Source organism: Oncorhynchus kisutch, linkage group LG14 (assembly GCF_002021735.2).
Source record: "Oncorhynchus kisutch isolate 150728-3 linkage group LG14, Okis_V2, whole genome shotgun sequence".
In the NCBI taxonomy this organism is placed as follows: domain Eukaryota; kingdom Metazoa; phylum Chordata; class Actinopteri; order Salmoniformes; family Salmonidae; genus Oncorhynchus; species Oncorhynchus kisutch.
Genome location: NC_034187.2, coordinates 58099942 through 58113983, shown reverse-complemented (window position 1 = coordinate 58113983; position 14042 = coordinate 58099942). Strand labels below are relative to the sequence as shown.

The 14042-nt window shown below is 44.1% G+C and overlaps 1 protein-coding gene across 1 annotated transcript in view; it reads right to left on the bottom strand.

Annotated features, from left to right (window-relative positions):
* Positions 1-14042, bottom strand: part of LOC109875852 (synaptotagmin-11-like) — a 35592-nt gene that overhangs the window by 10029 nt on the left and 11521 nt on the right. Inside the window, exons 2-3 of the mRNA XM_020468277.2 lie at positions 8481-9211; positions 7907-8134 (exon numbers count right to left, since the gene is read on the bottom strand). Of these exons, the coding sequence (XP_020323866.1) occupies positions 7907-8134; positions 8481-9211 (959 nt within the window). The remainder of the gene's footprint in view (positions 1-7906; positions 8135-8480; positions 9212-14042) is intronic.

Here is a 14042-nt window from a genome sequence, read left to right as displayed (position 1 = left end):
TACAGAGATGGGTTAGTCATTTAAAAAGTATGAACACCATTATTGCACACAGAGTGAGTCCATGCAACTAATTATGTGACTTGTTAAGCACATTTGTACTCCTGAACCTATATAGATTTGCCATAACAAAAGGGTTAAATACTTATTGAATCAGGACATTTATTTTTTTAATTAATTTATAAACATTTCTAAAGACACAACTTCCCTTTGATGCGGTATGTGTGTAGATCAGTGACACAAAATCTCAATTTAAACCATTTTAAATTCAGGCTGGAACACAAAATGTGGAAAAAGGCAAGGGGTGTGAATACTTTCTGAAGGCACTGTACATTACACACATATATACACACACAAAGTACCCATAAAGTACACACATACACAAACCCTGCCTTGCACAAGAATATGGCAGACACAATTCATACATAATGACAGTCAAACTAATATACAGTACCAGCCAAAAGTTTGGACACACCTACTCATTCAAGGGTTTTTCTTTATTTTTAATATTTTCTACATTCTAGCATAAATGTGAAGACATCAAAAATTTGAAATAACACATGGAATCATGTAGTAACAAAAAAAGTGTTTAACAAATCAAAATATATATTATATTTGAGATTCTGCACACACTTGGCATTCTCTCAACCAGCTTCATGAGGTAGTCACCTGGAATGCATTTCATTGAACAGGTTTGCCTTAAGTTAATTTGTGTAATTTCTTTCCTTCAAATCAAATCAAAGTTTATATCTGTCACGTGCGCCGAATACAACAGGTGTAGGTAGACCTTACAGTGAAATGCTTACTTACAGGCTCTAACCAATAGTGCAAAAAAGGTATTCGGTGAACAATAGGTAGGTAAAGAAATAAAACAACAATAAATAGACAGGCTATATACAGTAGCGAGGCTATAAAAGTAGTGAGGCTACATACAGACACCGGTTAGTCAGGCTGAGTGAGGTAGTATGTACATGTAGATATGGTTAAAGTGACTATGCCTATATGATGAACAGAGAGTAGCAAAGAGGGGTTGGCGGGTGATGGGTGGGACACAATGCAGATAGCCCGGTTAGCCAATGTGCGGGACCACTGGTTGGTCGGCCTAATTGAGATAGTATGTATAGTTAAAGTGACTATGCATATATGATAAACAGAGAGTAGCAGCAGCGTAAAAAAGAGGGGTTGGGGGGGGGGCACACAATGCAAATAGTCCAGGTAGCCATTTGATTACCTGTTCAGGAGTCTTATAGCTTGGGGGAAAAAACTGTTGAGAAGCCTATTTGTTCTAGACTTGGCACTCCGGTACCGCTTGCCATGTGGTAGTAGAGAGAACAGTCTATGACTGGGGTGGCTGGGGTCTTTAGCAATTTTTAGGGCCTTCCTCTGACACAGCCTGGTGTAGAGGTCCTGGATGGCAGGCAGCTTAGCCCCAGTGATGTACTGGCCCATACGCACTACCCTCTGTAGTGTCTTGCGGTCAGAGGCCGAGCAATTGCTGTACCAGGCAGTGATGCAACCAATCAGGATGCTCTCGATGTTGCAGCTGTAGAAGCTTTTGAGGATCTAAGGACCCATGCCAAATCTTTTTAGTTTCCTGAGGGGGAAAAGGCTTTGTCATGCCCTCTTCACGACTGTCTTGGCGTGTTTGGACCATTCTAGTTTGTGGTTGATGTGTGTTTGAGCCAATCTGTTGTGTTGTGAAAAGGTAGGGGTGGTATATAGAAGATAGCCCTATTTGGTAAAAGACCAAGTTCATAATACGGCAAGAACAGCTCAAATAAGCAAAGACAAACGATAGTCCATCATTGCTTTAAGACATGAAGGTCAGTAAATCTGGGAAATTTCAAGAACTTTTAAAGTTTAAAGTGCAGTAGTAAAAACCATCAAGCACTGTGATGAAACTGGCTCTCATGAGGACCGCCACAGGAAAGGAAGACCCAGAGTTACCTCTGCTGCAGAGGATCATTTCATTAGAATAACTGCACCTCAGAATGCAGCTCAAATAAATGGTTCAGAGCTCAAGTAACAGACACATCTCAACATCAACGGTTCAGAGGAGACTGTGTGAATCAGGCCTTCATGGTCAAATTGCTGCTGAAAAAGAAACCACTACTAAAGGACACCAATAAGAAGAAGAGACATGCTTGGGCCAAGAAACACGAGCAGTCCTTTGGACTGATGAGTAAAATTAGAGATTTATGGTTCCAACCGCCATGTCTTTGTGAGACGCAAAGTAGTTGAACGGATGATCTCCACATGTGTGGTTCCCACCGTGAAGCACGGAGGAGGAGATGTGACTGTGCTTTGATGGTGACACGGTCGTGATTTATTTAGAATTCAAGGCACACTTAACCAGCATGGCTACCGCAGCATTCTGCAGCGATACACCACATCTGGTTTGCTCTTAGTGGGACAATCATTTGTTTTTCAAAAGGACAATGACACAACACACATCCAGGGTGTGTAAAGGTTTTTTGTCCATGAAGGAGAGAGATTGAGTGCTGCATCAGATGACCTGGCCTCCACAATCACCCGACCTCAACCCAATCGACACTTTTTCGTTACTACATGATTCCATTTGTGTTCTTTCATAGTTTCGATGTCTTCACTATTATTCTACAATGTAGAAAACAGTAGAAATAAAGAGTATTGAACTGGTACTGTATATAGACCTGTGGCCCATCTTTCTGTTCATCTCTTAGTTTCTCTCCGTCTCACTCTTTATAACTGCTTGCAGCTCTCTTTCAAAGAGCGTGAATTCCTATACTACGTCTAGGTGTCACCATGGCAACGCGCTGCGGGATGTTAGCCCAAGGCTGAGCTTGAATTTAGAACGGAGAAATAGAGAATTTCCGAGGCCGAGACGTGTGTCTGTGTGTGCGTGTAAATCTGCTACCATCTGCATACAAAGTATGACGGAAATAGATAGCCTCCTAATTGTCTCCAATACCGTGTATCGGTAGCTTTTTCATTAGTGAGCAAGACTAAATGCCACACTTCATTTAGAATCGCCACTACTGGCAGGGGAGCTCTGCTCTACAAAAAAAGACATAAAAATAGTCTGAAACTACTGGTCTGTACACAACCATTTGTAGTGTACAATAGCTCAGTTCCCTAACATTTGAATATTTTTTCCTTTTTGACTATATTCTAAAGTAAATGATGCATTTCATACTAAAAATGATCTTTTGAGTACATAAATTAACATGCCAAAGATTCACTGCAGTGTGAGATGCAGATATTACCCATCATGTTTGGCATCGCTTAGTTCCCTGACATTTTAATCTAAAGTACAAGTAAATGGTGCAGGTTTTTTTTTTCTTTCATGGATGGTTCTTGCTGCAAAGCACAGTCATAACAGCGCTAGGAGCTAATGCCGCCATATAAACCAATGTGTCATTTTGGACGGCTTGTGCTGAATGGGGGTTTTGAAGCGTTTAAGCGCTACTGTAGAATGATGGAGAATCACAATGGCCATGCTCAAAATATACATTATATGTTCTAAACGGATAATAGCTTTTATGAACCACCGCTAAGTGTGTGAGCTACTTCTGTCGTAATGAGTGTGACGTCTTTACTGCCCCCCCATTTCATCCCCTACTACCGGATCATCCATCAATCTCCTGTACTCACTTTTGTCTTCTTCATCTAGTCAGTGCTATTGCTCTCTTTCTCCTCTTTCACTCCATCAGCAGATACCAGTCTCCTCTTTTTCATTTACTCAAACTAATCTCTCTCACTCTCCTATTTATGTCTGGTTCCTTCTCTCCCTCTCTCTGGAAGATCGATTCCATCCTGTCTCTAAACCCCTTAAGGTTGCACTAAAATAGGAGGGAATTCAATTTAGATAAGAGATAAGGAGGAGAGCGAGAGATGAGGGGGTAGAGAACAAAGAGGAAGAGAAAGGAAGATGAGAGGGGGGAAATGGAAATAGAGGGAGGACGGGAGAGGAGATGGTGGAAGTATGCACTTATACACCTCCATATGAGGGAGAGGGGTGTGAAATAGTGTGACTGCATGGAGATGAAATGTGTACAGTACCAGTCAAAATCTTGGACACGCCTACTCATTCAAGGGTTTATTTATTTTTACTATTTTCTACATTGTAGAATAATAGTGAAGACATCAAAACTATGAAATAAAACATGGAATCATGCAGTAACCAAAAAAAGTGTTTTATATTTGACATGATTTAAAATAGACACTCTTGGCATTCTCTCAACCAGCTTCACCTGGAATGCTTTTCTTGAAGGAGTTCCAACATATGCTGAGCTGGCTGCTTTTCCTTCACTCTGCGGTCCAACTCACAACAAACCATCTCAATTGGGTTGAGGTTGGGTGATTGTCGAGGCCATGTCACCTGATGCAGCACTCCATCACTCTCCTTCTCAGTCAAATAGCCCTTACACAGCCTGGAGGTGTGTTGGGTCATTGCCATGTTAAAAAACAAATGATAGTGGGACTAAGTGCAAACCAGATGGGATGGCGTATCGCTGCAGAATGCTGTGGTAGCCATGCTGGTTAAGTGTGCCTTGAATTTTAAAACAATTACAGACTGTGTCACCAGCAAAGCACCATCACAGCTCCTCCTCCATGCTTCACAGTGGGAACCACACATGCGAAGATCATCCATTCAGTGGTCTGTGGAAATGCATCATCTAGTGAAGTTAGGAGGCTGCAGAATGCACAGAATAAAGCAGCAAGGATTGTTTTAAGGCAGAGATATGGTTCTTCTGTTGCAGTCATGCGCAGTGTTCTTGGTTGGTCATCAATCGACAAGATAATTATACATAATTTAAAACGGCCAAGTTCTATTCACAACGGTATTCAGTTGGTAAGAGACAGACATTCCCTAAATACTAAGAATAGATTGTCCACCATCTATGCGTTATCCAGACAGAAAAAAGAAATGGGCAAAAGAACATTTTGATTTAGAGCAATAAAGAAATGGAATAAATTAACTGATCAAACTAGAAACCTTTCAATATATAAGTTTAAACATTATTTTAAAACAATTTAAATATAGTATATAGAAATGTTGTGGGACTATAGTAGATGAAGAATCAATAAAAAAATTTAGATTGAGTATTTATTGGGTCATTATGCTAGTGTATTATGTATATTTGTAATAGTGTGTTATATGTGAAAGTGTGTTTGTATTATAAATTGTATTTTACTGTTAAGGACTCTTGGAAGATTAGTCCAAATGGGGACTAAAATAGATCCTAATAAAATAAAATAAAATAAAATCACATACTCTGCATCTCACAAAAACACGGCGGTTGGAGCCAAAAATATCAAATTTGGACTCATCAGACCAAAGGACAGATTTCCACCATTCTAATGTCCATTGCTAGTGTTTCTTGGCCCAAGCAAGTCTCTTCTTCTTATTTGTGTCCTTTAGTAGTGGTTTCTTTGCAGCAATTCGACCATGAAGGCCTGATTCACATCACGCAGATGTGTCTGTACCTTGAACTCTGAACCATTTATTTGGGCCGAATATCTGAGGCTGGTAACTCTAATGAACTTATCCTCTGCAGCAGAGGTAACTCTGGGTCTTCCTTTCCTGTGGCGGTCCTCATGAGAGCCAGTTTCATCATAATGCTTGATGGTTTTTGCGGCTGCACTTGAAGAAACGTTCCAAGTTTGTGCAATTTTCTGGATTGACTGACCTTCATGTCTTAAAGTAATGCCTATTTGAGCTGTTCTTGCCATAATATGGACTTGGTATTTTACTAAATAGGGCAGTGTAGCCTAGTGGTTCGAGCGTTGGGCTAGTAACCGGAAGGTTGCAAGTTCAAATCCCCGAGCTGACAAGGTACAAATTTGTCGTTCTGCCCCTGAACAGGCAGTTAACCCACTGTTCCTAGGCCGTCATTGAAAATAAGAATTTGTTCTTAACTGACTTGCCTAGTTAAATAAAGGTAAAATTAAATTAAAATAAATACCTGCTGTATACCACCTCAACCTTGTCACAACACATCTAACTGACTCAAACGCATTAAGGAAAGAAATTCCACAAATAAACTCTTAACAAGGCACACCTGTTAATTGAAATGCATTCCAGGTGAAAACCTCATTAAGCTGGTTGATGGTTGAAAGAATGCCAAGAGTGTGCAAAGCTGTCATCAAGGCAAAGGGTGGCTACTTTGAAGAATCTAAAATATATTTTGTTTAACGCTTTTTTTGGTTACTACATTATTTCCTATGTGTTATTTCATAGTTTTGATTGCTTCACTATTGTTGTACAATGTAGAAAATAGTACAAATAATGGAGGAAGATGTATTATGCATGTGTGTATACATCTGCACTGTCTCACTTGACAGGCTTACAGTGGCACTGGGAATGATACTTATGCCTGTAATGTGTTTACACGCGTGTGTGCATGACTGAGTGAGTGCATGCGCGTGTCTGCTGTCTTCGAAGAGTAGCTGTGTGTACTGCATGAGTTCTAGAGATGATATGAATGTTTTAATGTCTCTGTGGGAACATAATGGTGTGTAGCTTATTGACGGTCTGTCCTAACAGCCATATGGTCTAATCAGTGCAGACTTTGTACCGGGTCTCTCTCTGTGTGTGAGTCTGGCTGTGTGCAGTATGCATTCAGTGCAGGTTTCTTTATATTTATCATTTTCTCAGTGCAGATTGTGTTGGGCGGAGGTCTTTCTCTCTGTCTCTCCCTCCTTCTCTCTGCGTGTGTGTTATGGATGGGGCCCTTTGTCAATTGGAGTAGCCCTCCCCCCTCTTTCTCTTTCCATCACCCTCTCTCTCTTCTTTCTATACCACCCCTCTGCTCTCTCACATCCCTCCCTTCCTCTGTCTGTCCGCCCCCCCCCTCCTCTGTCTTTCTGCTCCCCCACCCCCCACTCTCCCTCCCTCTGCCTTATATGGATCATGTTTAATGATTATGGGGAAGAGGCTTTTGTTTCCGGTGCTGACCATGATGGATGTCTTCCTACAGTCAGAAATAACACCAGTCTCTCTCCACTTTTATGGGCCTAATGGGCCTCCAATCAATACACACACACAAAGAGACCAGCCTCCCAGATATGTTTCAGCTGCACGTGTGTGTGTGTGTGTGTGTGTGTGTGTGTGTGTGTGTGTGTGTGTGTGTGTGTGTGTGTGTGTGTGTGTGGAGTGTTTGGGAGTGCATGCGTGTGTGATAATGATTAAATGAGAGAAAGATTGGTTGTTTGCAATAATACATATGCAATAGCCAAAAAGCAAACAAGCCAGGATTGGTTATTATATTATTTACACCATTTCATATTTCAATCTGTAGACATTTATTTAGCAAATGTATCACCCTTCTGCTAACCCTGTGCTAGAAGCCAGCTATGATTAGTCAGTCTCTTCTCTCTCTAAATCTTTCTTTCTCTCTCTCTCCCCTCGCTCTCCTTATCCCTCCCCCTTCATCTCTAGTGTTGCTGGCCATAAAAGCCCAGTAACTGCTCATCCTATCCATCCTAACCTCCTCTCTCTCCTTCCTCCCATTCCCCCTTTCTCCATCCTCACCTTTCCAACTCCTCCCTCTATCCTCAAATTCTGTCTACTCATCTCTCTATGAATTTCTATCTTTTACCACACCCCTTCCCTCCCTCCCTTCCTTCATCCTCTCTTCATCGGTCCTTCATTCTAGAGTATATTTCATAATCTATCCTCCATCCCTCACCTTTATTCCTCTGAAATGTATTTTTAATAAAAAATAAAAATCCTCCATCACCCAGTTTCCCCTCTCTCTCCCTCCTTTTCTCAATTCCTCATTCCCTTCTCTAACTAGGATGGGTCTAATGTCAGGCCATTACTGTAAAAGAGAAGGAATGTGTTGTTAATAACCTACCTAAATAAAGGTAATAAATCAAGGTAATGCCTTCTCTCTTCCCTCCCTCCATCCACCCCCTCCCTCACCTGGATGTGTCTCTTGCTGATCTGTTGGGTGATGTGGACTCGTCCCGTGCTGGGGTCCACCCCTGCCAGGGGTACCGCCGCCTCCCCGATGACATCATCACGGGCAAAGCGGTCAAAGCTAAGCACCAGGAAGTGCAGCGTGAGGTCAGGCAGTGCGCTGTAGGCCACGCCGTAGAACGTAAACGTCTCGTCAAATACTGGCTCCAGGGTCTTCCTCAGAACGCGGGTCTGCAGAGCAATCGCTTTTATTTCAGTCTGGTTGCCATTGTGACAGTAGCACTTAAACATTTACAGTGACACTAACACTATCTTTTACAATAACAAATAACAGGGATAATGCAGGGCTCTTCAAACTTTTCTTGCCTCATGTTTGCAATAATAAAAACATATGGCGTGATCTTCTTTTGATCTAAATCTGTAATAATGATAATTCAAATAATTCAATAATAACAGTATTAGCCTAATTGGGACTGCAACCCCGAATACCTAATCCCTTAACAAAGCAAATCAAAGCAAACAGTGGAAAGGAACAACCCTGTAGGTAGGAAGAAACCTCCAGAGGAACCAGACTCACCTTGACCCGGTGCTTCTTTTCTGGCAATATGGTCATCTTCACGTAGGGGTCCGAGCTACCCGCCTGCTCGTCCACGGCGGGCAGGCCATGGGCGCCAAGAATGGTCACCACCAGCGCCTTCTTGGGGAAGTTGTAGTCCACGACCAGGCTGAGGGTACCTAGGGCAGCGGGCGGCATGGTGTTGCCCTCCCCCTGACACGGGGTAAAGGGCGAGGCTGTCTTGCTGGCGTCACAGCTACTGCTGCTGCTGTTACCCCTGGAGCTGCTCTCCAGGCAGTAGTCGGAGCGGATGGGCAGCGCCTTCTCTAACCTAGGCTGTCCAGCAGGGGGCAGTAGGTGGCTCATCTGCAGGTTGGTGGAGCTGTTGAGCAGGCCCGTTTCTGGGTCGACGTCCACTAGCATCACCCTTCCTCCTCCCCCTCTTCCTCGCTCACCATTACGACCCCACTCGACGCCGGATCCGCTGCCATTTCGCGAGGAGCCCGGGCGTCGACCCACACGGACTATCTTCTTGTTACTAAGTGTCTCCGGGTAGATGCTGATTCCCTTGAGCATGTGGATGAACTTGTAAGGCGGATCCACGGCCTGGTCGCAGGGTCCTGATTGGAGCTTGTAGCTGCCCGTCATCTGACGGTAGCGACGCTGGCAGCAGGTCCAGAGGAAGACGGCCACCGTGACTGAGACCACCAGGACCCCGGCGCCCAGGAAGCCCGCCAGCACCGGGGACACGTCTGAGAAGGGTGGCGGAAGAGAAAGAGGGACAGAACAGAGAAAGGTTATTCATTTGATCTTATCATTTCATTTCCATCGTTATAAACCCCATTTCTTCAACACTGATGGGTTGAAAGCCTTATTAAAACAGGAAGATCTGAACTTTTTAAAAACTGCCTAAAACAAACCAATGAAGAACACGTGAGATATGACACACAAGGTAGGATACCATCAAAAAGCATCACATGAAAGGCTGTCATAAAGATGTGCTAAAAAGCAGGAAAAAGAGGTTCAAGACACAAATAAACCTTAAATGGATGAAATTGATAAATGTGGTAGGATCAAAGGATTTCAGTTTGTCCCTGTTCATGTTTCTTGGGGCCTTGTCAGATGAGGAAGTTGAAGTTGCTGTAATCCTACTGCAACGACTTATAATATGTTTTACACCATGTTTACACGGCGCATTTTGGAAAACACACAACACCACTGACCTCAATTTGGACTGCAAGTGGTACCGGAGCGCCAAGTCTAGGTCCAAGAGGCTTCTAAACAGTTTCTACCCCCAAGCCATAAGACTCCTGAACATCTAATCGAATGGCCACCCAGACTATTTGCAATGCCCCCCCTATTAAACCACTGCTACTCTCTGTTATTATCTATGAATAGTCACTTTAATAACTCTACCTACATGTACTCAACTAACTGTATATAGTCTATAAATAACTATAATAGTTCTAAGGCAAGCCTGTCAAAAACGATCATTGGCCTAAACTTTTAACAGCAATTTAGCCTGCACATATGGGTACCCTTATGCCCAGGTAAGTTCTATCAGTCATCTACTGATGGTGTAGGTAGATTAAGGTTTGGTGATGCTGGTCACATCTCAGGAACTGATTGACAGAGGCACAATGTCTATCTTTGAGTAAAGCAGTGGGTTCTCTGTCTTGTTGCTAATGTTTAAACTATGTCTGTAATGTTACTTTTGTTTACTACATTATTATGCATGTTGACTACCATGAAAATGTGGTTTCCTTTGCCGTCTCCTTCAATTTAAACCATTTTATTCAAATTAAGACATTTTCCCCAATAATATTCTGTCTTTCCTTCACTGTCCTCTCCCTCTCTTGTTTGGGTGGCCCTGGCAACAGCGGGGGCCCCTCTCCCGTCGAGCTGGTCGGTCGGAGCTGTTTGGAATTCCGAGTTCCCCCCGGAGTGGATGAGAAGAGGATGTGCGTTCCACCGTCTCCACACATAATCAGACTCCAGAAGCCATCGAGAGAGTTGGGGGGGGGGTTACTCACACACTGGCACACACACACACTAAGAAACACGGAGCCTGGTATACAGTGTGAGAGTGTTTTCCAGTTAATGGACACCCGTTATTGTCATGTACGGTAATGTGGTGAGGGATGGAAGCCTCTGGATAAGCATGTCTGTGTGTGTGTGTGTGTGTGTGTGGTCAGGGGTGTGAAGAGTGTAGTATTCAGCACGCGTCATGCGGTCTTGCTCCATCAGGGGCGGGACAGGGACCCGGGGCGTATGTAAGGTTCTGCATACAAATCATCAGTGCACACTAGAGCAGGGATCTCCAGCACTACTGAGTCTGCAGGCTATCACTCCAGTCCTGCAACAACACACCTGATTTAGCCAATCATTGTCCAGACTGTAGAGATCATGAATGTGTGGATTGCGTGTGCGTTGCGTGCGGTTGACAGACACTGCTGTACGGCTGCACTGATCACAGCTATAATGAGGCCTCAAGAGCCTCATTATTTCTCCTTTTCTCCTGCGAGTTCTATGTAAAACAACTCAGCAGCAAGGAAAACTAGGAGGTGAACTACACTATACACACTTAGCATAAAGAATGTTCATGCACTTACAGTAAACACACTCACATACTGCATTCACAAAAAGCCACCGATGCAAATGCATAAACAACTAAATAAATAAAAGCCCTGAATTATGCATGCCGTTGTCATGGGAATTGTCATGGAAGTTCAATTCGTTTTTTTTGTGTAAACGGACCAATTTGCTCACTAATAGGTTTAAAGGGACTATATTACAGTGTAGGCTACGGAATACATAGTTGTTTCCGACTGTTCACTTGTTTACTGTAAAGGCAATCATGTTATATGGCAAGAGCCATTCTGACTTCTGTATGGAGTCAAGTCAGCCTCTAGAATGAGTCATTCTCTATATCTCACTGACCTCTCCTTGGGTCTATAAATGAATACAGATACTGATGAATACAGATGAATGTCAATGTCTCATTCAACATGATGTGTCTTCCTAACAATGGTATCAACACACTTGGAAATTCAAGTGAAGTGCAGCTCATATTTATGCGTGCCACATGGGGATGTCTGCCAACTGAAGAGATTCCTCCCACCAGAGTTGTGTTCAATAGGACACACGGAAAACAAAAGTCTGTGTTTATGTTGGGCAAGTTCTGGCAGCATCTCTCAGTTTCAAAATGTTTCAGGACGTTTTCTCCCTACTGAATACGACCCATGTGTCATGTAAAAGGCGGCGGGATAGGCCTGAAACTGAAACAAGAAGCCACACCCACCAATGGACATCCTAATGATTTCACTTCCGGCGCCGACAGAGATGGCCGCCTCGCTTCGCGTTCCTAGGAAACTATGCAGTATTTTGTTTTTTTCCCGTGTTATTTCTTACATTGGTACCCCAGGTCATCTTAGGTTTCATTACATACAGTCGGGAGGACCTACTGAATATAAGAGCAACATCAACGCACCATCATTACGACCAGGAATATGACTCTACCGAAGCGGATCTTGTGTTTTGCCTTCCACCCAGAACAATGGATCGGATCCCAGCTGACGAACCAAAACAATGTCGCTGTAAAAGGGGCATATGAAGCGGTCTTCTGGTCAGGCTCCGGAGACGGGCACATCGCGCACCACTCCCTAGCATACTACTCGCCAATGTCCAGTCTCTTGACAACAAGGTTGATGAAATCCGAGAAAGGGTAGCATTCCAGAGAGACATCAGAGACTGTAACGTTCTTTGCTTCACGGAAACATGGCTCACTCAAGAGACGCTATCGGAGTCGGTGCAGCCAGCTGGTTTCTTCATGCATCGCGCCGACAGAAACAAGCATCTTTCTGGTAAGAAGAGGGGCAGGGGGTATGCCTTATGATTAACGAGACGTGGTGTGATCATAACAACATACAGGAACTCAAGTCCTTCTGTTCACCTGAATTAGAACTCCTCACAATCAAATATCGACTGCATTATCTACCAAAGGAATTCTCTTCGATTATAATCACAGCCCTATATATTCCCCCCCCAAGCAGACACATCGATGGCCCTGAACAACCTTTATTTGACTATGTAAACTGGAAACCACATATCCTGAGGCTGCATTCATTGTAGCTGGGGATTTTAACAAGGCTAACCTGGATCATTGTTATTCTAACTTCCGTGACGCATATAAGGCCCTCCCCCGTACTCCTTTCAGAATAGCTGACCACGACTCCATTTTGTTGCTTCCAGCCTATAGACAGAAACTAAAACAAGAAGCTCCCGCGCTCAGGTCTGTTCAATGCTGGTCTAACCAATCTGATACCACTCTTCAAGACTGCTTCGATCACGTGGATTGGGATATGTTCCGCATTGCGTCCAAAAACAACATTGACAAATACGCTGATTCGGTGAGCGAGTTCATTAGAAAGTGCATTGGCGATGTCGTACCCATAGCAACTATTAAAACATTCCCAAACCAGAAACCGTGGATTGATGGGAGCATTCGCGCAAAACTGAAAGCGTGAACCACTGCTTTTAACCAGGGCAAGGTGACCGGAAACATGACCGAATACAAACAGTGTAGCTTTTCCCTCCGCAAGGCAATCAAACAAGCTAAGTGTCAGTATAGAGACAAAGTAGAGTCGCAATTCAACGGCTCAGACACAAGAGGTATGTGGCAGGGTCTACAGTCAATCACGGATTACAAAAAGAGAACCAGCCCCATTGCGGACCAGGATGTCTTGCTCCCAGACAGACTAAATAACTTCATTGCCCGCTTTGAGGACAATACAGTGCCACTGACACGGCCCGCTACCAAAACCTGCGGTCTCTCCTTCACTGCAACCGACGTGAGTAAAACATTTAAACGTGTTAACCCTCGCAAGGCTGCAGGCCCAGACGGCATCCCCAGCCGCGTCCTCAGAGCATGCGCAGACCAGCTTGCTGGTGTGTTTACGGACATATTCAATCAATCCTTATCCCAGTCTGCTGTTCCCACATGCTTCAAGAGGGCCACCATTGTGCCTGTTCCAAAGAAAGCTAAGGTAACTGAGCTAAACGACTACCGCCCTCACTTCCGTCATCATGAAGTGCTTTGAGAGACTAGTCAAGGACCATATCACCTCCACCCTACCTGACACCCTAGACCCACTCCAATTTGCTTACCGCCCCAATAGGTCCACAGACGATGCAATCGCAACCACACTGCCCTAACCCATCTGGACAAGAGGAATACCTATGTGAGAATGCTGTACATCGACTACAGCTCAGGATTTAACAACATAGTACCCTTCAAACTCGTCATCAAGCTCGAGACCCTGGGTCTCAACCCCGCCCTGTGCAACTGGGTACTGGACTTCCTGACGGGCCGCCCCTAGGTGGTGAGGGTAGGTAACAACATCTCCACCCCGCTGATCCTCAACACTGGGGCTCCACAAGGGTGCGTTCTGAGCCCTCTCCTGTACTCCCTGTTCACTCACGACTGGATGGCCATGCACGCCTCCAACGGACAACACTACAGTGGTAGGCTTGATTACCAACAACAACGAGACGGCCTACAGGGAGGAGGTGAGGGCCCTCAGA